The 25,453-nt window shown below is 41.9% G+C and overlaps 1 protein-coding gene across 5 annotated transcripts in view; it reads left to right on the top strand.

The window, feature by feature from the left end:
- mag.L (myelin associated glycoprotein L homeolog) overlaps positions 1–25,453 on the top strand; it is a 71,036-nt gene that overhangs the window by 32,747 nt on the left and 12,836 nt on the right. For 2 of the 5 annotated variants that reach the window (XM_041569740.1, XM_041569743.1), the window contains exons 2-3: positions 6,129–6,182; positions 23,246–23,321. In XM_041569740.1, the coding sequence (XP_041425674.1) occupies positions 23,270–23,321 (52 nt within the window). In that variant the 5' untranslated portion in view covers positions 6,129–6,182; positions 23,246–23,269. Of the gene's footprint in view, positions 1–3,792; positions 4,011–4,062; positions 4,169–6,128; positions 6,183–23,245; positions 23,322–25,453 lie in introns of those variants that run through there. The other 3 variants (XM_041569741.1, XM_041569742.1, XM_018226652.2) reach the window with 3 other exon arrangements.

Raw genomic sequence — 25,453 nt, 5'->3', positions numbered from 1 at the left:
AGGCGTAGTTTCGCCAGCGCTTCGCAAATTCACTAAAATCCGAAGTTGCGCTCAGGGGTAGCATAAGGTTGCGAAGTTGCGCTAGCGTTGATTCGCTAAGTATAGCGAAGTTACGCTAGCGAAGGCTAATTTGCATACGGCGCCAAATTCAAATTTCAATGGAGGAATATGTATCAGCACTACAAATGGCTAGAAAAGCTTCAAAACATCAAATAAAAATTTTATTTTGCCCTACACATGTGCCCACTGACTAGGTAAGTTTCCATGAGTCAGGAAATGTAGGGGGGAAGGAGGGGAGCCCCAAAAATTTTTTCGATCTTTTTCAGCCTATCACCCATAATGTAGAAAACACGCCAGCGTTTTTTGGGACTTAGAAAAAATTTTGACTTTTTTTGAAGCAATCCCTATCTACTCTATTGCGCTTCGCCTGGTCTGAGGTGGCGAAGGAAGTCTAGCGTAAAAGGTAGCGTTCAGTACACTGCGCGCGTTAGTGAATTTGCTAGCGAAACTTCGCCAGGCGTAAGGGTGCGAAGTAACACTAGCGAAACTACGCCAGCGTTCGTTAGTGAATTTGCGCAGTAACGAAAATGCCAAACGCTAGCGAAGTAACGCTAGTGTTCGGCGCTTCGGCGCTTAGTGAATTTGCCCCTTAGTCTCAAGTCAGACCTTGATGGATAAAGTGGTTCCTGAGGAGGCTTATTAGGACCCTCCTCTTGGCATCTGCTTCCTGGTGAGTATGGTAAAATCCCAGTGGTCTTTTTGGGTCTCTACATGTTTCTGTGTCTCACTGGAATTGGAGTTTATTAGAAATGGAGTTCATTAGCTCATTTATATTCCCTGTGTTGATAGTAGAACCTACACAGCATTTGCAGGGAGTTTTATGTGCAATTTCTGTTTCCCTAATATTAAGATACTCTTGCAGCCTTGTAAAACAAGTTCTTATATATTCATATTTATCATTTCTGGTTTGTGTGTTGTCTGCATTCTAAAATCCAAATAGTCACAGCATCCTTTCCCACTTTTTTAAAACCTGTCAGAATAATTTTCTTTAAAATTTGCCCATATGTTTAAGCTAAAACTGCCCTGTAAAGGGATTTGGCCAAAGTGCTTACCCTAATTCCACTCCGGCAATCGTTCATTCATCCGCAACCCATATTTATCTGACTTTTCTTTGGCAGGTGTCAGACTTATAGCTGTATCTCTTTGTTAACATCAAATTCCCCAGGTTGATGAACTTTATCCTGTGTAGATAAGTTCTCTGTACCTTATCCTTGTAACCCTACTACATCAGGATCCAAACCCGGTTGGCAGGCCAGAGGCCACCACCAAGTCTATGCCGGGCCAAAGGTCCCACGCAATGTTGTTACGAATAGGACGGGGGAATTTCTCTCTAGCGCATAATGAGTGTTTAATCATTGCCAAATTTGCTACTGTGCAAAAAGGGTACCAATGGTAAAGGCAAAATCAAGTGGTCTAACAAGCAATTACATGGCTATTAATTTGGGTTAGTCATTTCAAATTCAATAGGATAGAGATATATTCTGACCTTTTGTAATAATGGTAATACAATAAGGAAATGAAAAGTCCAATCAGGGATAAACATAAAAAAGGGTAAAGGCTATGAAGAAAGAGGGAAATACTAGGAACCACTCAGGTGGTATTTGGTGCCTGTGTTCCTGGGAGTACCCTGACCAAGAGAGAGTGTAACCACAAGTAAAACAAATAAGATCAAAAAGGATTCATATCTCATGAATTGGTTTTGCCCATGGGAAATCTCTTGTCTCTGTGTGAGGATCTGTTTTCCAGCTTGAAGGACCAAAAATGTAAGGCTATTTACCGAGGGCTAAAATCTTCGCCATTGAAATACCACCAGGACTTTGAATTGGCAAGAAATCAAGCTTTAATAGACCAGTGGAGAATACAGATGTACCTAGGACAGTGTACATAAGTCTTCCAAAAACGACACCATTTTTATCTTGTTGTTATAGGCCAGTGGTCCCCAACCTTTTTCATCCGTGAGCAACATTCAGATGTAAAAAGAGTTGGGTTAGCAATAGTGATGGGCGAATTTGCGCCGTTTCGCTGGAAAATTTGTGAATTTCGCCCGTTTTTCGACGCCGGCGCCCGTTTTTGAGGAAAATTTTTTTTTTGACGCCGGCGAATTTTTGCCGTGAATTTTCGTGGGCGCTTTGCGAATTTATTCGCTGGCGGCGAATCGCGCAAATTCGCCGCGAATTCGCCGCGAACTAGTTAGCAACACAAGCATGGAACAAGTTCCTGGGTGGTGCGAAATTAGGGCTGTGATTGGCTATTGATGGCCTCTATGTGGATTGGCAGCCTACAGGAGACTCTGTTTGGCAGTATATCTGGTTTTTATGCAACCAAAACTTGCCTCCAAGCCAGGAATTCAAAAATAAGCACCTGCTTTGAAGCCACTGAGAGCAACATCCAAGGGGTTGGTGAGCAACATGTTGCTCACAAGCTACTGGTTGGGGATCACTGTTATAGGCCCTCTTGCCCCCTCCCAGTCCCAATATGTTTACCAATTATTGTACAGCGTCCCTGTTTACTCAATAGTCATGTTCATTATTCTTGTTTATATCAGTTTATCTTCTTTGACACATATGGAGTCTTCATGGCCTTTGATGATAATACTTTCTAGACCAGGGGTCCCCAACTATTTTTATCCGTGAGTTACACTTCAATGTAAAAATAGTTGAGGAGCAACACAAGCATGAAAAAAGTCTCTGGGAGTATCATATAAGGGCTGTGATTGGCTATTTGGAAGCCCTAATGAGGACTGGCAAGCTGTACCGTTCGGTTTTTATGTAACCAAGACTTGTCTCCAAGCCTGGAATTCAAAAATAAGCACCTGCTTTCAGGCCACTGGGAGCAACAGCCAAGTAGTGGGTGAGCAAGCCTACAGTTGGGGAACACTGTTCTAGACTATTCCAGATGAGATGCTGATGTTAGATAGAAGAGATGTTGGTGGCTGATATGATTTGGACTGAGTGATTCATTGCACTTTTAGTTATAAACAACCAAGTGCAGGAACACCACAGTGATTCGGCATACTTGCCTGTAAATAACAGTATGGCCAAAGTATGGCTAAGCTATAATTCTGTCATGAAGGCCTCTGTTAGCTAAATTACCTCACTATCATGGGAGATCAAATTTATCCTCAGAGTTTGCAATAACCATAGGACATATTTTGTAGTGGCTGAGATGAACAATGGTCCATTCAGACCTTTATATCAATGACACAAATGGTCAGACTCCTCTGTACATAAAACATCAATGCAAATTTTGCGGAGATAGGAAACTAGGCAACTGCTATTGTTTAACATATACATAGTACTAGGTATCATCTGAAATTCCAAGTCCCATTATATTTAAGAGAATGATCTATAATGGCTCACAGTTCTTGCCTTCTCTGACTTTTATCTCTTCTTCGATAAGGCAGATAAATACCCACGACTCAATGTAGCACCGCAATAACACACATTCAAGTGGCACTGGTTCAGATTTTTAATGATCTGTAGAATGCAATGAGATGGATGAAAGCATGTTCACAGTCTTAATCCGACTTGTAACACGTGAGATACTGGTCACAAACATGTATCTATCCTTTGGAGACTGTGTGACGATCTCTCTCTCTCTCGCCTGCCAGGATCGACACAGATTGCACACCCACCTCAACACCTACACAAGAGGCAGTCAGACACCAGCAGAACACTGAGTAACTTGCTATATGCCATTGCCATGCAGCTGGTTACTTACCAGTTTTATGGAATGATCTCTGCACAGCACACACACATAGGAATTTCTGTGTGGGTTCAATGCCTGCTGAAAATGTGACAAAGTGCATTTCAGAACTCCTACTGTCATACTGTACCCAGCAGAGAGACTTTATTCTGGAGGGGAGACACTAACACACTGTGGAGCCAAGCGTTTACTTGTTTGCTGGAGAGGGCTTTATGAAACCTGAGTTTTGAAGGCAACGGCTCTAGGTATCTGTGAGACTTCATCCACTCCTCCTCTAATCAATTGATGTTGTGTCTGAGTTTGAAAGTGACTGCTCTAGGTTGCTATGAAAACTTCTTTCCACTAACCCGGTAGTGTTTGATGCCATTGATGTTGTGTCTGAATTTGAAGGCAACTACTCTAGGTAGCTATGAAACTTATTTCCTTAATCCTGTAGTATTTAATTCAATTGATGCTGTGTCTAGTTTGTAGGCAACTGATGTATGTAGATACTGTATAACTTTTTCCACACTTCTTCATGTGTTTAATGCCATTGAAGTTTTGTCTGACTTTGAAGGCATCTGATGTAAGTAACTGGCACTGTATGTAGCTATGAAGCTTCTTCCACTCCTTCTGTAGTGTTAAATGACATTGATGTTCTTTTCTAGAGTTTAATTTCACTGATATCCCTCTGTCGTTTTTGATGCCATTGATGTTGTGTCAGAGGGCATCTGCTCAAGTTAGCTATAAAAACATCTTCCACTCTTCCTCTACAGTTTATGCCATTGATGTTGTGTGTGAGTTTGAAGGCATCTGTTCTAAATAACTTGAATGCATCTGCTTTAGGTAGCTTGAAGGCAACTGCTCTAGGTAACTTGAAGGCATCTGCTCGAGGGAATGTGAAAGCATCTGCTCTAAGCAACTAGCAGTTAGGTAGGTTAAAATAGAGTTAAAAGGTTGAACTTGATGGGCTTGTGTCTTTTTTCAACCTAACTTACTATGTTGCTATGTTACTTAAAGGTACCTGCTCTAGGTAAATTGGAGGCATCTGCTCTAGGTAATCTGATGTCATCTACTCTAGGTAATTTGAAGGCAGCTGCTCTAGATAACTTGGGAGCATCTGCTCTAGGTAACTTGAAGACAACTGCTCTAGGTCACTTGAAAACAACTGCTCTAGGTAACTTGAAAACAACTACTCTAGGTAACTCGAAGGCATCTACTCTAGGTAACTTGAATACAACTGTTTTATATAACTTAAAGGGAACTGCTCTAGGTAACTTGAAGGCAACTGCTCTAGATAACCTGGAGGCTTCTGCTCTAGGTAATCTGAAGGCATCTACTCTAGGTAACATGAAGGCAGCTTCTTTAGGTAACTTGGGAGCATCTGCTCTAGGTAACTTGAAGACAACTGCTCTAAGTAACTTGAAGGCAACTGCTTTAGATAACTTGGGAGCATCTGCTCTAGGTAACTTGAAGACAACTGCTCAAGGTAACTTAAAAACAAGTGCTTTAGGTAACTTAAACTGCTTTAGGTAACTTAAAGGCAACTGCTCTAGGTAGGCAAGTGCTCTAGGGAACTTGAAGGCAACTCCTTTATTTAGCTTTGAAATGTCTTCTAAAGATGTATTATATCAATGTTGTGACTGTGGACAGTTACAGGGATGCAACCAAAATGTTCTTTCTATATGCTAGTTTTACAACAGTAGTACAAAAGTGTTTGTAACAATAATATTCTTAAAATTATTTTTTTAATGAACTGTTTGTAAAAGAATAGAAGAAAAAAATTTTTTTGCTAACCAGTCCCACGTTCCAATGTATTTAAATTGTTGAGCTGCAGACTATAAATGAAATAGATAAGGGGAATTGTGTTAGTCTCAAAGGGACTGGATTATCCTACAACTCATAAAAATAGGATAAAATCCATGACATTACCAGTCCTGCTCCTCTGACATTTTTATTACAGCTCCTTGGATCTCCTAGGGTAGTGTATGTATATATAGAACATCCTACCAGCTGAGCTAGCATCTGTTGGTTTAGTAGAAAGCTTAAAATAGAGGAAGAAATAACCCACTAGCTAAATTATAAAATAATGAACAGCAAACGAGGTAACATTTGTTGTCCTATTTGTAGTCAGAAGTTGTCTGTCGATGGAGGCAATTTGGAATTTGTTTTACTGGATTATTTTCTCATCTTCTGGACCAACACAACGAGAAATGTCAGTGAGGGAATGGCTGAACTTGATGGATACGATTCAAGGCTAATGACTGTAATTATATAATTATATGTTGCGCACAGACAGCTTGAACTGTGAAACAGATTAGATTGGTAGAATGGAGTAAGGACGCAGTACAGTATTATATTTGATGCTCTATTTTATCCATTAGATCTGGCACGTTCCGTAAAGCAACAACACTTAGAAGCCACCCAGAGCTCCACAGGTAAGATTGTGTTGCATCTCAATTCAGCTTTTCAGGATATTAAAGGGAATGTTTCATAAGACTACAAGATGAATTACATAGAGCCATAATAATCCCATCACTCCTTCCTAATTGCATGATCTTAATTTTTTTACTTTTGAGCCACAATAATTTCTTCTTTGTTAAAATTTTATGATGATAATAATATTGATAAGATTATACTTTTAAATAAGGTTCTGTTTTGTTTCACTAATCAGTCATTGTTTCTGCACATTCTGTGACGTGAACGTTAAGTTCTTTCATCTGATTCTCCTGAATTATTGTTGAATATTAAAATAGTGGACATATTACAGCAAATGTAATTGATGATGTGTTTAACTTGGATTTGCAGTGATGTATTGTGGGAGGTATCTTGTGGGAAGAAAGCAATTGTGGTAGCCAGTAGTGTAAATACCCTTCAACGGGCCCATCCACAAAAAACCCCAAAAAAAACCTTAAGCCCCCAATCCACCGCATCTGAGACAGAAGCCTGGACGTGGGCCAAACCCCCCCCCCCCTCTACCAGCATGTGCCAAAGCAGACTTACTCTGTGGGAGTCAGAAAGTGACTGTGGGATAGCAGGTATAGTAGGGAGAGATGGTGTCTATAGTAACAGTGGATAATAGTCTCTGGGAAGGGAGTGTGACTGTGGGATAGCAGGTATAGTAGGGAGAGATGGTGCCTATAGTAACAGTGGATAATAGTCTCTGGGAAGGGAGTGTGACTGTGGGATAGCAGGTATAGTAGGGAGAGATGGTGCCTATAGTAACAGTGGGGATAATAGTCTCTGGGAAGGGAGTGTGACTGTGGGATAGCAGGTATAGTAGGGAGAGATGGTGCCTATAGTAACAGTGGGATACTAGTCTCTGGGAAGGGAGTGTGACTGTGGGATAGCAGGTATAGTAGGGAGAGATGGTGCCTATAGTAACAGTGGGATAATAGTCTCTTGGAAGGGAGTGTGACTGTGGGATAGCAGGTATAGTAGGGAGAGATGGTGTCTATAGTAACAGTGGATAATAGTCTCTGGGAAGGGAGTGTGACTGTGGGATAGCAGGTATAGTAGGGAGAGATGGTGCCTATAGTAACAGTGGGGTAATAGTCTCTGGGAAGGGAGTGTGACTGTGGGATAGCAGGTATAGTAGGGAGAGATGGTGCCTATAGTAACAGTGGGATAATAGTCTCTGGGAAGGGAGTGTGACTGTGGGATAGCAGGTATAGTAGGGAGAGATGGTGCCTATAGTAACAGTGGGGTAATAGTCTCTGGGAAGGGAGTGTGACTGTGGGATAGCAGGTATAGTAGGGAGAGATAGTGTCTATAGTAACAGTGGATAATAGTCTCTGGGAAGGGAGTGTGACTGTGGGATAGCAGGTATAGTAGGGAGAGATGGTGCCTATAGTAACAGTGGGGTAATAGTCTCTGGGAAGGGAGTGTGACTGTGGGATAACAGGTAGAGTTGGGAGAGATGGTGTCTATAGTAACAGTGGATAATAGTCTCTGGGAAGGGAGTGTGACTGTGGGATAGCAGGTATAGTAGGGAGAGATGGTGTCTATAGTAACAGTGGATAATAGTCTCTGGGAAGGGAGTGTGACTGTGGGATAGCAGGTATAGTAGGGAGAGATGGTGTCTAATAGTAACAGTGGATAATAGTCTCTGGGAAGGGAGTGTGACTGTGGGATAGCAGGTATAGTAGGGAGAGATGGTGTCTATAGTAACAGTGGATAATAGTCTCTGGGAAGGGAGTGTGACTGTGACATAGCAGGTATAGTAGGGAGAGATTGTGCCTATAGTAACAGTGGATAATAGTCTCTGGGAAGGGAGTGTGACTGTGGGATAGCAGGTATAGTAGGGAGAGATGGTGTCTATAGTAACAGTGGATAATAGTCTCTGGGAAGGGAGTGTGACTGTGGGATAGCAGGTATAGTAGGGAGAGATGGTACCTATAGTAACAGTGGGATAATAGTCTCTGGGAAGGGAGTGTGACTGTGGGATAGCAGGTATAGTAGGGAAGAGATGGTGCCTATAGTAACAGTGGATAATAGTCTCTGGGAAGGGAGTGTGACTGTGGGATAGCAGGTATAGTAGGGAGAGATGGTGCCTATAGTAACAGTGGGATAATAGTCTCTGGGAAGGGAGTGTGGCTGTTGGATAGCAGGTATAGTAGGGAGAGATGGTGCCTATAGTAACAGTGGATAATAGTCTCTGGGAAGGGAGTGTGACTGTGGGATAGCAGGTATAGTAGGGAGAGATGGTGTCTATAGTAACAGTGGGATAAGAGTCTCTAGGGGAAGGGACTGTGGCATTTTATGTTTTTTTAATATTTTGCATTTTTTTTAATTTTCTTATTCTTCAGTTAAAGAATTTGTAATTTCACCACATATCTCTATCCCAGACCTATATGACCTAGTAAAATGGAAATTCCTAAAAGCCAGAATAGAAATGTAAGCCATATAAAATATAATCAAATACAAATGTGCCTTCACGAGCAATCTGATAGCTGGGGTCACTTCCTAGAAACCATAAAACTGCACTTTAAAGGTAGTGGCAAAAACAACCCTGCAGACCTGAATATCCATGGCAACTGAAGTGTTAAACCATATTTGTTACAATCCATTAATTATAAGCACAGAACTTAGTTTAACAAGGGTTCTGATTCACAATCCCAGCTATAAATAAACAGGGAACACTGTGCAGGGTAGTAATTGTCTCTAGTAATTACTACCTACTGTGCAAGGCCAATGTCTGTTTATGGGAAGAGCAAGATGCACTTTCTAAAACTTTAATGTCATTAAGGAAAAGAGAAATTGGCTCCTTTTCAGGAGAAATTGTTGTGATATGGCTAAGGATGGTGGGAAATAATGATGCCCAGGTTAAACTGCCTCCCTTGAGGAGTGGGAGAGAGTTATATTTTTAATATCATATACAGTAGTTTTTCATTAGTTGAGATGTGGAAGCCGGAAATCCAAGTCCTGCTTTGTATTTTGTGGGCATTGTAGGGCAACCGGGTCATGGTAAATGAAATCCATGAAATCTATGCGCTTCGCCCCTTCTAGGGTTTTATCAAGTAGATTATAAAAATGTAACCTGCTTGATAAAGCCCTGGAAGGGGCGAAACAAGAGGTGTTTTGATATATTCCCAAAGTTGCCTCATGAGGAAACTACGGGCGACTTCGGAAAACAAAGCGACGCAAGTACCATGCCGCAGTCGATTTCTCATTCTAGCAGGCGGAAGACAGGGGGAAGCCGTTCGGGGAGATTAGTCGCTCCAAAGAAGAGGCGATTAGTCGCCAGGTGACTAAATCGCCCTGAATTTCCAGGTGTGACCTTACCCTAAGTTGGTCTTCCGCTGTAGCTGGTTCTTACCTGTATATGAGTCTTCTCTACTGGTGGACATCCTCTTTAGCTGGTTCTTATATGTAAGGGAGTCTTCTCTACTGGTGGGCATCCTCTGTAGCTGGGCTAATTTGTCAGTGAGTGCATTGAATATCTCCAACCTGACCCTAATCCATCCCTTGCTAACTCTGATGATGTCTGAAGGCCCCCCATACACGGGCAGATATAATCTGCCTACAGTTTAAATCGGCATCTTATTGCCCAGTGTATGGGGCCCTGGTCGATATCTGGCAGAAAGTCGGGCAGACGTCAATCAACTTAAAAATGCCGTTGGATTGTGGACTCACGGTTCGTTGATGCAGTCCTCAATCCGAATGCCCGTTTTCTCCTTGTGATCTGATCGTTGGGCCCACAATGGATCAGCCCGATATCGCTCAACTCAAGGTGGGCATATCGGGAGAGATCCGCTCCTTTGGTGACCTCGCCAGCTTTAGTCTATATCTTCTACCCATGTTTGCATAAGTTTCCTCTGGATGGTCAGAATATCTGGCAGGTTCATTGGGAGGGGCACTGTGCTGAAACTTGCCATACCTGGTAAGACTTACAATGTGACCATGTCTTTGTCTGAATATTTGAAACAAGGAACACACCAACACCCATTGACTATAATATTCAAACCTTTCTGATAGATATCTTGTCAATTTTCTGCCCGATATTAGTTGGCTAGGTCCTCCCAAGGTCCCCATACATAAGCCAATAAGCTGCAGACTTGGTATGGAGAGGTTCAGTATAGAATCAGCAGCTTTTATTGGCCCATAAATGACCAGCTTAAATCTGATGTGTTCCCCACTTAAACACATAACTAGGTTTTTTTGTGATTGGGCCTCCTCTGTGAAATGGCCTACTCTATAGTTTGTCTCTTTTGTAAGTGGGCATGCTCAGTAGCTGGGTCTCATGTGTAGGAAGGTTCCTCTGCTTCATGAACCTTTGTTTGCAAGCTGGCCTCCTCTGTACCACTGTTCCTTTTGCAAAATGGGTCAACTCTTTACATGATAGAGGTGCATGGGTGGGCTTGGGCCAGCTATTTAGCTCTTTGATGGGTCACGGAAGATGGTGGACCTAAATATACACTGGATTTACTCCCCAGTCTCTCCAATATCTCTCTATTTCCCTGGCTCCAACTCTACAAGGGCTAGCTTTTATAGACTCGCAGCCACCAGCCCTGCCCTTCCTATTTCATCAGATGGGCAGGTATATATATTTTGCAAGAATGGCTGAATGCCAAGTATAGCTGACTTCTACTCTGGCAACTCTACCTCATTGGGCATTGAGAGGATAGAAAGATAGCACATGTAAGGGCATTGTTTGGTAAACAAGTAAACATTCCAAAAGGAACCCAACACTTTTTTTTTTAACGGAAAATGTTATAAATAGCCAAATTGCATGCTGGGTAAGATTTTACTCAACAGGTACAAGTAATAGTATCCCTGGTGCCCTATTTCTCAGACCAGTGGTTCCCAAACTGTGGAGCTGCCCCACTTGAGAAAGCATGTTAGAGTGGCAGCCTGAAGGTCAGTTAGAGGAGATAGGGGATATTTGAGCTCCTAAATTCACCTGCTTGTCGATAGTTAGGGTGAAATGTGGGGTGAATATGTATTTGCTGGTTTATAGATTGTTAATCTGCTCATTTTATGAGTAAATTGAAGCCCCTGACCAAATGTTGGGCCTTCAAGAGTAATCCTCACTAAATGTTGCACCTTCAAATGGGGCTTATAGCCCCTTAAGGTGATGAGCTAGTTCTAAAACTAATGACCCCAAAAGTTAAGGAACGCATACAATTCCCTAAGAGTATCACATCAAGTAGTAGATTTAATAGTCTGTATAAATCCCTGATATGTCCAACACTGTGAAACAAGGAAAGAGACCACCAGAGAGGGGAGTGCAGAGTGCTGAAGGCATTAAGGGAATGCAAAGCATGCTAACCAATTTCTCTCTCAAATATTTGCAGGCAGTTTATTTTGCTTTTATTGGGCAGCACAGAAGCCCCTTTTCTTCTCTCTAAAGCTCATTGTTACTTTTCTGTTGGGTTTTCCTATGGCTGCTGTGTTTGTGTCCTGGAGTTCAACACTGAAGACAAAGACCATTTGTATCAGATTCCTCCAGGGTCAGCGCTAGGCAGTACTAAGGCTTCCAACTGACACTGGGTCTGATATGAATATTATACCCCAAGTATCTAAGCATTGAATTATTTAGCTATAGCTTATACTTTATGTAGGCTAAGCTGTTTGATGGGGGCTCAGCCAAGGGCAAATGCTTTGGGTTCCACAGTGTTGATGGCAGAAGAGCAAGACTCAAATAATATGGCAAGATTAGACCAAGATGGAGGCAGTTCTGCAAGTTGGTGACATTAGATCAAGGTGGAGACATTTGGACACATTGGTGACAAAGAATAATGTACTTTGCTCAAGCAGAAGCCCTGATTTCATATTTATTATCTGTTCAATGAATGTGTATCAGTGAATGTCTATTTCATCTCATTGCTCTGTGCTCAGGATTGTCTTTTCTGGTGGTGGGACTAGGGATAATAGTTACATAGTAAATGTGGGAGGAAAAAAGCACAAAGGGTAGGTCTTGAGATTATTGTAAGTTTGGATATTATGCTTCTCCACAAGTCTAGCCAAACCCCCTCTGATTTCCCTAGTGGGTGGTGCACAGATTGTCTGTAAAGCAGAAGTCCCAGAAGTCATCACTTCACAATGGTACAAGGTGAGGGAGAGGTTGCATTACACTGTGAGCCTTAAGCTCCCCATAGACGCGACGATTCTTATTGCCAAACGACCGATTTTAGGGAAGCCCGACCAATTATCGTGTGGTTAGTGGTAATCGAACGATCGTACATCTTACGATTTTTCGGCCGACCTCTGTCGGGAAATTGATCGGCCAGGTCAAAAAATCTTTGTCGGTCCCAGTGCAATCTCTCTATGTTTGCAGGGCCAAGCAGGCAGCTCCCCTTTGTTTTCCTGGTAAATTGGTCTTTTTAGTTGATGGTAAATTCGTGCGATCGTACGATCGTTCTGAGAAGATCGTGGTCTACGATCAGGATTCTGATTTTTTAAAAATCTCAACATCTATGGCCAGCTTAAGGGTCACCAGTCCCAGTTTCTTGTCTTCTTTAATCTGTGAAATCAGTTATGTGTTAAATAATACATATATTTATTCACATATATATTTACAGAGACTATTATCCCACTGTTACTATAGACACAATCTACTATACAGTCACACTCCCTTCCCAGAGACTATTATCCACTGTTCTATCCCAAGTCACACTCCCTTCCAGCTATTAGTACTATCCACACATATTCTTACTCCATACTATATATCGTACCTCCTATTCACACTTATTGTTACTACCACCAGTTCTCCCTACTCTATACTGCTATATCTGCTATCACAGTCACACTCAGAGACTATTATCACTGTTACTATAGACACCATCTCTCCCTACTATACTGCTATCCACAGCCACACTCCCTTCCCAGAGACTATTATCCACTGTTACTATAGGCACCATCTCTCCCTACTATACCTGCTATCCCACAGTCACACTCCCTTCCCAGAGACTATTATCCACTGTTACTATAGACACCATCTCTCCCTACTATACCTGCTATCCACAGTCACACTCCCTTCCCAGAGACTATTATCCACTGTTACTATAGGCACCATCTCTCCCTACTATACCTGCTATCCCACAGTCACACTCCCTTCCCAGAGACTATTATCACTGTTACTATAGGACCATCTCTCCTACTATACCTGCTATCCCACAGTCACACTCCTTCCCAGAGACTATTATCCACTGTTACTATAGCCCATCTCTCCCTTATACTGCTATCCCACAGTCACACTCCCTTCCCAGAGACTATTATCACTGTTACTATAGGCACCATCTCTCCCTACTATACCTGCTATCCACAGTCACACTCCTTCCCAGAGACTATTATCCACTGTTACTATAGACACCATCTCTCCCTACTATACCTGCTATCCCACAGTCACACTCCCTTCCCAGAGACTATTATCCACTGTTACTATAGGCACCATCTCTCCCTACTATACCTGCTATCCCACAGTCACACTCCCTTCCCAGATACTATTATCCCACTGTTACTATAGGCACCATCCTCTCCTACTATAACTGCTATCCACAGTCACACTCTTTCCCAGAGACTATTATCCACTGTTACTATAGGCACCATCTCTCCTACTATACCTGCTATCCCACAGTCACACTCCCTTCCAGAGACTACCACTGTTTACTATAGGCACTTCTCCCTACTATACGTGATATCCCACAGCACACTCCCTTCCCAGAGACTTTTATCCACCTGTACTATAGGCAAAGCGCGATCTCTCCTAACTCATAATACCTGCTATCCACAGTCAACACTTCCTTCCCATGAGACTTTCATCCACTGTTATATGACACATCTCTCCTACTATACCTGCTATCCACAGTCCACTCCTTCCAGAGACTATTATTGCCCACTGTTACTATAGGCACCATCTCTCCCTACTATATCTGCTATCCACAAGTCACACTCCTTCCGCAGAGACTATTATCCGCACTGTTACTAATAGGCCATCTTCCCTACTATAACCTGCTTCCACAGTCACACTCACCTTCCCAGAGACTATTATCCACTGTTACTATAGACACCATCTCTCCCTACTATACCTGCTATCCCACAGTCACACTCCCTTCCCAGAGACTATTATCCACTGTTACTATAGACACCATCTCTCCCTACTATACCTGGTATCCCACAGTCACACTCCCTTCCAGGAGACTATTATCCCACTGTTACTATAGACACCATCTCTCCCTACTATACCTGCTATCCCACAGTCACACTCCCTTCCCAGAGACTATTATACCCACTGTTACTCCATCTCTTCCTACTATATTACTCCCTACTACTACAAACATTGCTTATACTGCTAACATTTATATTTGGGGTATATAATGGAGCTTTCCAAAATTATTGCTGTAACTGTTTCTCTGTTGGGCCATTTTAAATTTTGGGTCCATTTTAATGCCCAACTTATTTTCCTTCAAAAACAACAAAAAGCAGGAATAGAAATTGAAGGCGAAACAGCAACATGTTGTGCAGTAGTGGGAGGTAGGCTGAAGAAAGTTGCCAATAAAGAGAGCCAGAAGTGGGGGAGAGAAAGAGACAGCAAATGAGAGAGGTGAGGAATGATGTAAGATTTGGATCTATTTACTTTGGCCCAAACAGAAAGATGTATAAAGCTGAAACCTTTTTTGTGGATTTTTTGTGCAGCCAAATCTGAATATAGTCTATATAAGTTATATAAAATGTATATGGATGGATAATGCTCCCAAAACAAGGTACATATAGAGTGCTACATGAATTCCTGCACCCCCTGGTGAAGGTTAAGTCCTCTGATTGTTGTTAACTCTATTATGATTGATACAAATCAGAACCACTTGTAGAAAGGTTAAAGCAGAGGTTGAAATAGACTCTTGGCGTCCATGAAAGCTATTTGTTTTTGTAGTCGCACAAGTGTAGGAGGTCCCACGGTCTACACCCTGTACCGAGGGTCGGAATTTTTCTGGCCTACATAGTGGATGGCTGATAATGGAAGCCAGTTTTGACCACTCCCTGTTTATAAACCAGACCCACTTAAAACCACACCCATGTTACCACAAGACCATGTCAACATTAATGGTGGTAGGGATACCAAACAAAAAAAATACCAGGCTTATGTTCCGCAGGCAGAGCAGGGCACACACAGGGAGCATAGGGAAAGCTGAGCATGGCAGAGTATGGCACACACAGGCAGAGTATGGCACACACAGCCAGAGTATGGCACACACAGGCAGAGTATGGCACACACAGGGAACATAGGGCAGGCAGAGTATGGCACACACAAGGAACATAGGGCAGGCAGAACAGAGCAGGAGACAGGGAAACCTATTAAGGCCTCTCTAAGATGTACTACAGACAGTGACACAGTGCTGTTGCCCCTCCAGCAGTTTGTATGAGTGTGAACAGGTGAACCGTTTGAACAGTTTCAGTCTGGGTCTCAGGTGTGAACAGTACAGGACTTTAGCGGTGTGAACAATAGAGGTGTTACAAGTGTGAACAATACAGGGGATTACAGTCTGAATTTGAGGTTTAAACAATGCAGGGGCCAGTTAATACCTGTAGTGATACCTTTTAAAGTTGATACATGGTAAGCAGACACAGCAGGCAGATTTTCATGTGGGGGCAACACAAAGGGGGGTCTCAGACCAAATGTGGCCCGTGGGCCAACAGTTGGACAGCCCTGGTCTACAGTATGGGACCAGCACATGGAGGGCAAAAGCTAAAATTTACATCACACATAAAGATGGAGCATGAGTGGGTTTATAACTTATATAGCAGAAAGCCTGAGGTCTTGTCTTTGCACCTCCACCATTGGCTGCAATTGCCATCTTGAGCTGGAGTCAAATTTGGAGCAAAGTGCACATATGGCTGCAAAGCAGCACTGAATCAGTGGTACAGGCTGATACATTAGATAGTTATAAGAAGGGGTTGGATGGTGTTTAGCAAGTGAGGGAATACAGGGTCATGGGAGATAGCTCATAGTACAAGTTGATCCAGGGACTGGTCCCATTGTCATTTTGGAGTCAGGAAGGAATTTATTTTCCCTCTAAGGCAAATTGGAGAGGCTTCAAATTAGAAGTCATTGAGGGGTTCTGTGCCAATTGTATTATAAGGGGTAATGTACCCCCTACTGTAAATGATAAGGATATTAGAAGTAACTGAGGGGTTGTTCTGTGACCATATAAAGACACAAGGCTGCAGGTTGAGTTATACAGGGAACTCTGAGTATCACTCATGTATTATAAGAGATAATGTACCCCCTACTGTAAATGATAAGGATATTAGAAGTTACTGAGGGTTCTGTGACCATATAAAGCTACAAGGCTGCAGGCTGAGTTATACAGGGAACTCTGAGTATCACTCATGTATTATAAGGGATAATGTACCCCCTACTGTAAATGATAAGGATATTAGAAGTCACTGAGGGGTTGTTCTGTGACCATATAAAGGCACAAGGCTGCAGGCTGAGTTATACAGGGAACTCTGAGTATCACTCGTGTATTATAAGGGATAATGTACCCCCTACTGTAAATGATAAGGATATTAGAAGTCATGGAGGGGTTGTTCTGTGACCATATAAAGGCACAAGGCTGCAGGCGGAGTTATACAGGGAACTCTGAGTATCACTCGTGTATTATAAGGGATAATGTACCCCCTACTGTAAATGATAAGGATATTAGAAGTCATGGAGGGGTTGTTCTGTGACCATATAAAGGCACAAGGCTGCAGGCGGAGTTATACAGGGAACTCTGAGTGTCACTCATGTATTATAAGGGATAATGTTCCCCCTATAATAAAATGTTATTTTGAAGTGTGTGTAATACATTTGGCCCCTGGGTGTTTAAATGAGAAACCTTCCACTTCCATGTAAAAAAAGTAATGCTGTGCCCTAAAACAACACCCGTATGTGCATTACACATACAGAACTAGCAAACTGACAGACACATGCTGCTTTGCCCATCACTGATGAGTCACTGGTATCTGGAACCATCAGTTGTACATTTTTAGTGCTAGTTAATAGATAAACAATATTAAAAGTATTAATAGCTCATGAGTCAGGGAAGTTGAGGATCACAGGAGAGGATCAACTGCTATAAGGGAAATCTATCTTTTTCCAGGACCAGGACTTTGAAAGGTGTCATTATTCACATTAAGGACAGACTATCCAATATGTTGAGATATGTCACAATACATTTCTCCTACTTTGTCTGCTTTTATAGCAATGCCAGTCCATATCCAGAGGCTTTCTATTAGTGATGGGCGAATTTGCGAAACGGCGCCGGCGTCTCGTTTTTGACGCCGGCGCCCGTTTTTCCGACGCTGGCGCCCGTTTTTGAAAAAAAAATTTTTGACGCCGGCGAATTTTTTCAGCGAAATTTCGCGAATTTATTCGCTGACGGCGAATCGCGCAAATTCGCCGCGAATTCGCGCCTGGCGAATAAATTCGCCCATCACTACTTTCTATCAGGGAAGTGATAAGGAAGGATGTGGCTCTAGACAGAACAATGGTGTTTTGTGCAAATCTGAAACTAAAAGCTGAGTCAGTAACATCTTCAAAGAAATTAGAAGAGACAAAGTCAAGGCGAGGTAATGATACAACCAGCTCTTAAAGGTTTATTCCCCAGCAAAAGAAAGAATAAAAGAAACCGTTTAACTGGAGTTTTATGGAAGTTTCTTATGATAACAAATACAGAAGGCTCGCCCCTGGCATCTCCCTGCTGTAACAACGTCTCTAAACCCATTCCAAGTTCTTCTCCCATTGTTCTTGTGTTGTGAGAGTAAATATTTAGTTTTAATTTAGTTTGTTGTTGTAGAATTTATGAAGATTTGTCTCTCTCTTGTATTGTGTGCAGCGCTAGGCCGTCTGTTCAGTCGCAAGGAATAACCTTAAACAAGATCAACACAATCGTACCAGCTGGTATTGTTTTTGGTTGGTTTGCCAGGCCTTTCATTTTGGTGCCTGGTTGTCCTTCATGAATCCATATCCCTGTGATGTCAGGGCCTTTCAGCAGCGAGTATGTTAAATGGAAAGAAAACATCAAGATCTGTAGCGGAGCAGATGAAATTTACCTCCCACTCGCCTTCTAATTCCCAAATTCTCCCGCTTGTGCAAATGACTCAGCCATTGGCTCAACCCACAGCACCGGAGGAGATCAAAACAGCTCTTGTACCATCCCATCGCGTTCAATGGTTTCTTGTGGCGTTATGATACAATGGGCCCCATTGTATGACCGATGGTCTGGCCCAGTTCCAAGAAGGAGATGCCTTGGTGTGTTGATTTGTGCCCCTAGCACAGAATGGCACTGCTGGGGGGTGGGAATGGTACATTATGTTTCCAATCAGAAAATGTAACTTTGGCTTTCTAGATAGAATCAGAAGTCAGTGATTTGGGATGGAAGAAATTAATTTTGGACCAAAAAAAGAAGACATTTTCTGCAGACCCCTTACATATTATAAGTATTTGCTCTATTTTTATTAGCTTGTTCCTATGGTTATTATGGGGATACATGCCCAGAGACTGTTGAGGGCAACAAAATTATAAGAAATATGGTAGACGTTCTGTGTCCTTTTAACACAGCCCTTGTTCTCCAAGTACAGGTATGGGATTTGTTATCCAGAAACCCATTATCCAAAAAGCTCCGACTTATGGAAAGGACATCTCCCATAGACTCCATTTTATCCAAATAATCTACATTTTTAAAAAGGATTTCCCTTTTCTCTGTAATAATAAAACAATATCTTGTATGTGAACCAAACTAAGATATAATTAAGCCTTATTTGAAGCAGAACCAGGCTATTGGGTTTATTTAATTTTTACATGATTTTCTAGTAGGCTTAAAGGAGAATTCAACCCCTTATTAAAAAAACCCTACCCCCCTACCCTACATAGACCCCTCTCCCATCTCCCCCCAGCCTAGCTGCTACCCTGGGTAAATGCCTCTACCTTCTTACTAGGGATGCACCGAATCCACAATTTGGAATCTGGCTGCATCCCCGAATCCTTGGTGAAAGATTTGGCCAAATACGGAACCGAATCTGAATCCTAATTTGCATATTTGCATATGCAAATTAGGGTCAGAAAAGGAAAAGGTGGAAATAGGTTATTTCCCTACCAGCCCCTAATTTACATATATAAATAGGATTGGTCAGGCACAAGGATTCGGCCGAATCCAAATCCTGCTGAAAAAGGCCGAACCGAATCCTGGGTTCGATGCATCCCTACTACTTACCCCTCGGTGCAGATTCAGGGCATCGGAGTTCGCGGCAGCCATCTTCTTCTTTTTCTGTAATCTTCGGGTCTTCTAATGGCGCTTCAGCAATTTCCGTGACTTTCGGAGCATGCACAGTTGTTCGGGACCGGCAGACTGCTCCAACTACGCATGCGCCGATACGGCACTTACTTTTCAAAGATTACCGAAGAGAAGAAGATGGCTGCTGTGAAATCTGATACCCTGAATCTGCACCGAGGGGTAAGTAAAAAGTTAGAGGCATTTACCCGGTGTAACAGCAAGGGGGGGGAGGGAGAGGGGGTCTATGTAGGGTAGGGGGGGTAGGGTTTTTTTTTCATAAGGGGTTGAATTCTCCTTTAAGGTATCCAAATTATGGAAAGAACCATTATCCTGAAAGCCCCTGGTCCATTCTGGATAATAGGTCCCATACCTGTACTGGTTTGGGCAATGCATATTGGTCCTCCTCATGTTACACCAGGATATATAGTTGCAGGCTTGCAACAATCCTGAACAACCCAGGAAGGTACAACTATTGTTCGGATTGGTGCCAGCCTGCAACTATATTTCCTGCTGTAAACTCTCCTTGCTGAAGGTCTTGGGCATGTGCACCTGGACCCACCATTGTATGCGGTATGTCTAAACTGATGTCCACTACACTGGCTACCTTTATTTTCTTTTGATCCTCCTCAGGTTACTTTATAACCATGGTCAATGGATCTTCTGTTCAGGGGTGGTACTATGCACTTGTGAAGAATAAGAATAAGATGATGTCCATAACTAGAGGAACTCAGATAGCGTTGTATATACAGTAGAGTTTTAAATTGCTAGCCTACTCCATAAGACATTTTTTTAGGATGACCAACGCACTCATCTCACCGGCTGACTAGTCTCCCAGACCAATATTGATTTTTAAAATCACAAGACCATCATTAAAGGGAGGGGTGATTCATCCACATGGAAGTTTGCCTTTCCCTCCTGCAGAGTACCAAGTGAGGCAGCAGGCATGCCCAGAGACTGTTGAGGGCAACAGAAATATGAGAGATTTGGTGGATGTTGGGCATCCTTCTGGCACAACCCTAGTTCTCCAACTACTGGTTTGGGCAATACATATCGGTCCTCCTCAGGTTACTTTATGACCATGGTCGCCTAATTCTGGGTTCAGGGGTGGCACACTTTATATGTGGTCTGCAAAAGACGTATAACCTGATGCCCATTACTAGAGAGACCCAGGTAGAGTTGTATGTGGAGTTTTAAGTTGCTGACCTACTCCATAAGACTATAAAAATGTATTTCTGGGCATATTTTTCATAGACTGACATCTCCGTGTTTGGTTGCATTTTTAAGGAGAAGTGGTTGATTCTCCCTCCCCTGTAGTTTTTATAGGTGAGAGTTCTCCCAGACCAACATTGATTTTTAAAGTCATAAGACCACCATTAAAGGGGTGGGTGCTTCATCACAAGGAAGTTTGTCCTTCCTTTCTGCAGAGTACCAAGTAAGACAGTATGCCCAGAGGCTGTTAAGGGCAACAGAAGTATAGAAGAGTTGGTGGACACTCTGTGTCCTTCTGGCACAACCCTTGTTCTCCAACTACTGGTTTGGGCAATACATATTGGTTCTCCTCAGGTTACTTTATGACCATGGTCACCTAATCCTGTGTTCAGGGGTGGCACTCGTCTCAACTAGAAGTATAACATGATGCCTATTACTAGAGGAACCCAGATAGAGTTGTATGTTGAGTTTGAAGTTGCTAAACTACTCCATAAGACTATAAATATTTATTTCTGGGCATATTTTTTATAGGCTGGTTCCATACATATCGGCCCTCCTCAGGTTACTTTATGACCATGGTCACCGGATCCTCTGTTTAGGGGTGGCACTCTGAACTTATGGTCTCCACTAGAAGTATAAGATGATGTCCATGACTAGATGAAACAGAGTTGTATACAGAGCTTTAAGTTGCTGACCCTTATTCTCCCTCCCCTGTAGTTTTCATTTGGGAAAGGTCTCCAAGACCAACATTCATCTTTAAAGTCATAAGACCTCCATTAAAGGGATGGGTGCTTCATTCACATGGAAGTTTGCTTTCCTTCCTGCAGAATAACTCTGCTGATATATATACACATACAAATGGGGTTGTGGGAGCACTCTATGTAAAATAACAGTAGAGTACAATGGAAAAGAAGAACCAAGCCTCCAAAGCTACCCCCATAGCTCCATATATTCATACACCTTTCCGATGCGTGCAGTTAGCTGCTCCATCATCTCCCAGATGCCATTTACTTTGCCATTTACCACCAAACTAGTCGTTTGCCTTCATGGGCAACTTCTGTACCTTCTCTTTGCATGCACTCCTATACTTCGGCAGTTTGTCCATCTGCATCTGTGTGTGTTGCTTTGAGAATAACATATATGGTCAAAAGAAAACTGCTGCCCTAGGGAGAATGTGGGTCGTATATAGATCTTGTACTAGAGGGTTTGCTTTGCCATTACATTTTCTTGTGATACTGTTGTGAATCTTGAGGTTTCATTGCTAAGCTCTTACTGGCATGAGTAGTGAGGTTGACAGCTCTAGATATGGATGAAAATGAAGTGGTAAAAAGTGATATCCTTATAATTAAAAGCCCCATTATTAGTGCCCCTATCCAGGTCTGTATCAGCTGATTTTTTTCCTTTATTTTTGTGGATGAGGCCCAATGCCATGAAATTCGGTAACTGTAGCAAATGTGGTTCTAGATGTGCCATCTAGTGGTAACAATTGATTATGACATGAAATAGTAACTAGAGCGAGCATGGATCCCAGGGGTGCAATTAGATGAGCAGCAAGAACTTTTGGAAAATAAAGACTGGGTGGACAGCCCATATGCAACCCTCCAGCTGTTGTTAAAATCCCAGCAGCCCCACAACCTGATTTATATACTGAAAATATCTAACAATTGTCACAAGATAAATGTCATACATATATATATATACATAAATAAATACATTTAGGGATGTATCGAATTCAGGATTCGGTTCGGGGCTTCGGTCATTTTCAGCAGGATTCAGATTCGGCCAAATCCTTCTGCTCGGCCGAATCGAATCGGGGAGGGGGAGGGAAATCGCATGATTTTTTGTAACAAAACAAGGAAGTAAAAAATGTTTTCCCCTTCCCACCCCTAATTTGCATATGCAACATGCGTATTCGGCTGAATTCGGAGGTTCGGCCGAATCCAAAATAATGGGTTTGGTGCATCCCTAAAGTAAATGGAGAATATTTTGTCTAGCAGGAAGTTGCAATTTAGTTAAAGGGCTGGTTCACCTTTAAGTTAACATTTAGTATGTTATAGAATGGCTAATACTAAGCAACTTTTCAATTGGCGTTTATTTTTTTTGTAGTTTATAAATTATTTGATTTCTTCTTCTGACTCTTTCCAGCTTTCAAATGGGGGTCACTGACCTCATCTTAAAACAAATGCTCTGTAAGGCTACACATTTATTGTTATTGCTACTTTTTATTACTCATCTTTCTATTTAGGCCTCTCCTATTCATATTCCAGTCTCTTATTCAGATCAATGCAGGGTTGCTAGGGGAATTTGGACCCTAGCAACTAGACTGCTAAATCTGCAAACTGGAGAGCTGTTGAATAAAAAGCTAAATAACTCAAAAAACACAAATAATAGGAAATTAAAACCAATTGCAAGTTGTCTCAGAATATCACTCTCTACATCATGCTAAAAGTTAATTTAAAGGTGAACGACCCCTTTAAGTTGTTCATTTTGGATTTGCACAAGAAACTCTGTGCTAAAGACTGAATGTTCTCTTGTAGGTACAGGAATATCTCACGTCAGATATGATGGCATGGAGGTGGCAATCTTTGTTGTTGCTATGGATCTTCACTAATGGTAAGAAGGGCCTATGGCCATAATACATTATATAACAGAGCTAGTGTATAGTTGTAACAGTTGATCCTATAGAGCTCCCAGTCCAGAACCGTCCACATTTCCAGAATCATTTTCAAGAGTAGCATAAATAACCTCAAGGCTGTGCTGCCCCCCCCCTCTTAGCTGCAAATATCTTCACAGCATAGCTTGACCACGCCCATTTTTTGTGGCCACATCCCCTAATTAACATGTTAATTTTACAAAATTTGCCAGGTTATGAAAGCTTGAACACATTTCTGTGTTTTTTATGTGTTATTACAGTTTTGCTAATGAAGCTGCAAGTCACAGTTTTCCCAAGAGACCTGCTTATCTTAAATTGTTACAATAGTTTCTGTGCTTATCTTAAATTGTTACAAAAGTATTTAAGGGCAGCTGCCACATATTCTGGGCTCTCTGCCAAAATACATTATAATAAAGGGCAAAAAAAAGACGGAGCGAAAAAGGGGGAAATTGTCCAATATTACCAGGAGGTCCATGTGCTCAACCCCCAGACCTTCAGCTTCGGGAGGTAATGTCATACATTTTCAATTTAATTGTTGGGTGGCGCAAAAAACGGAATTCACTCCAAAATACGATGCAAATAAAAAGTAATTTATTAAACAAAAATAATGTTCCTTTTTGTTTAATAAATTACTTTTTATTTGCATCATACTTTGGATCGCCAGCCTACAATTGAATCCAAAATATCTCTGCCAAAAGCCAGTTAAGTAAGAAATCTTTTTTTTTTTGTATCTTTGTCTGGCTGTTCAGTGCAGGAGATCAAAGAGAAAGTTGGGACATTTCAGTAACAATCTGGGACTGCGGGTTGAGCTGTCAAAATCGGGACTGTCCCGCGAAAAACAGGATAGTTGGGAGGTATGCTAGTGTGCCCCAAGCAAGGACAGTTCCTTTTAGCTCGTTTTACTTTCCAGCATAAGACAATGTAACAAGCAGAACATGTAGCACTATGTACAAAAATTGCTGTAAGATTGGGCCCTGGATGAAATGTTCTCCGCTGAGCTCTAGTTGTTTCAGTCCTACACTGGGAAGGTCTATGAATCCATCCAAGGAATGCAATACCCTGAACCCCAGTTCTCCCCATTTCATATATAGTGAATGCAGTGAGTAGTAACCAGCAGGTGTCACTGTTGCACACTGTCTAAATTACTTCTCTGATCAGAGCTACAAACTTCTTTTGGATGTTTTAAAGACCAATAACACCAAAAAACAAGTTTTCAATACATTTAAATATAATGTAACATTATTCTATCCTGTTAAAACCAGAATCACTGCTACATATATATATATATATATATATATATATATATATATATATATATATAAATAAATAAGCTTCTGTGTAGCTATGGGTGCAGTAGGGCACAAGAGTACATATCCTGTCCCTGTCCTACACGTACCAGTCAAGGCACCGGCATTTTGAATGGCTGAAGTTTCATTCTGTGGGATCATCACCCATGATGGCCTGGCAGCAGTGCCGGATTCCCAAATGATAATAGACAATTCGCCTAAACACAAAGCTTGGAGACTAAAGGCCGTATGGGCAAGGGTACTAATAGGGCCCCTTCTGACTTGATGAGAATGAATAAATACTAGTCTTCAGGGCCCCATCAATTAATTTTTTGAGAGTTTAGTCCTGCCTGGCAGTTGCGCTGATAATAGACAACTGCCTAAATACAAAGCTTGGAGACTAAATGCCATATGGGCAAGTGTACTATTAGGGCCCCTTCTGACTTGATGAGAAAAAATAAATACTTAGTCTTAAGGCCCCATCAATTCATTTTTTGAGAGTTTAAACCTTTCTGGCAGTTGCGCTGATAATAGACAACTGCCTAAATACAAAGCTTGGAGACTAAATGCCATATGGGCAAGTGTACTATTAGGGCCCCTTCTGACTTGATGAGAAAAAATAAATACTTATTCTTAAGGCCCCATCAATTCATTTTTTGAGAGTTTAAACCTTTCTGGCAGTTGCGCTGATAATAGACAACTGCCTAAATACAAAGCTTGGAGACTAAAGGCCGTATGGGCAAGTGTATTATTAGGGCCCCTTCTGACTTGATGAGAATAACTAAATACTTGTCTTCAGGGCCCCA

Source organism: Xenopus laevis, chromosome 7L (genome assembly GCF_017654675.1).
Source record: "Xenopus laevis strain J_2021 chromosome 7L, Xenopus_laevis_v10.1, whole genome shotgun sequence".
NCBI classification, from domain to species: Eukaryota; Metazoa; Chordata; class Amphibia; order Anura; family Pipidae; genus Xenopus; species Xenopus laevis.
The sequence above is the reverse complement of the archived record's forward strand: the minus strand, read 5'-3'. Positions and strand labels throughout refer to the sequence as shown.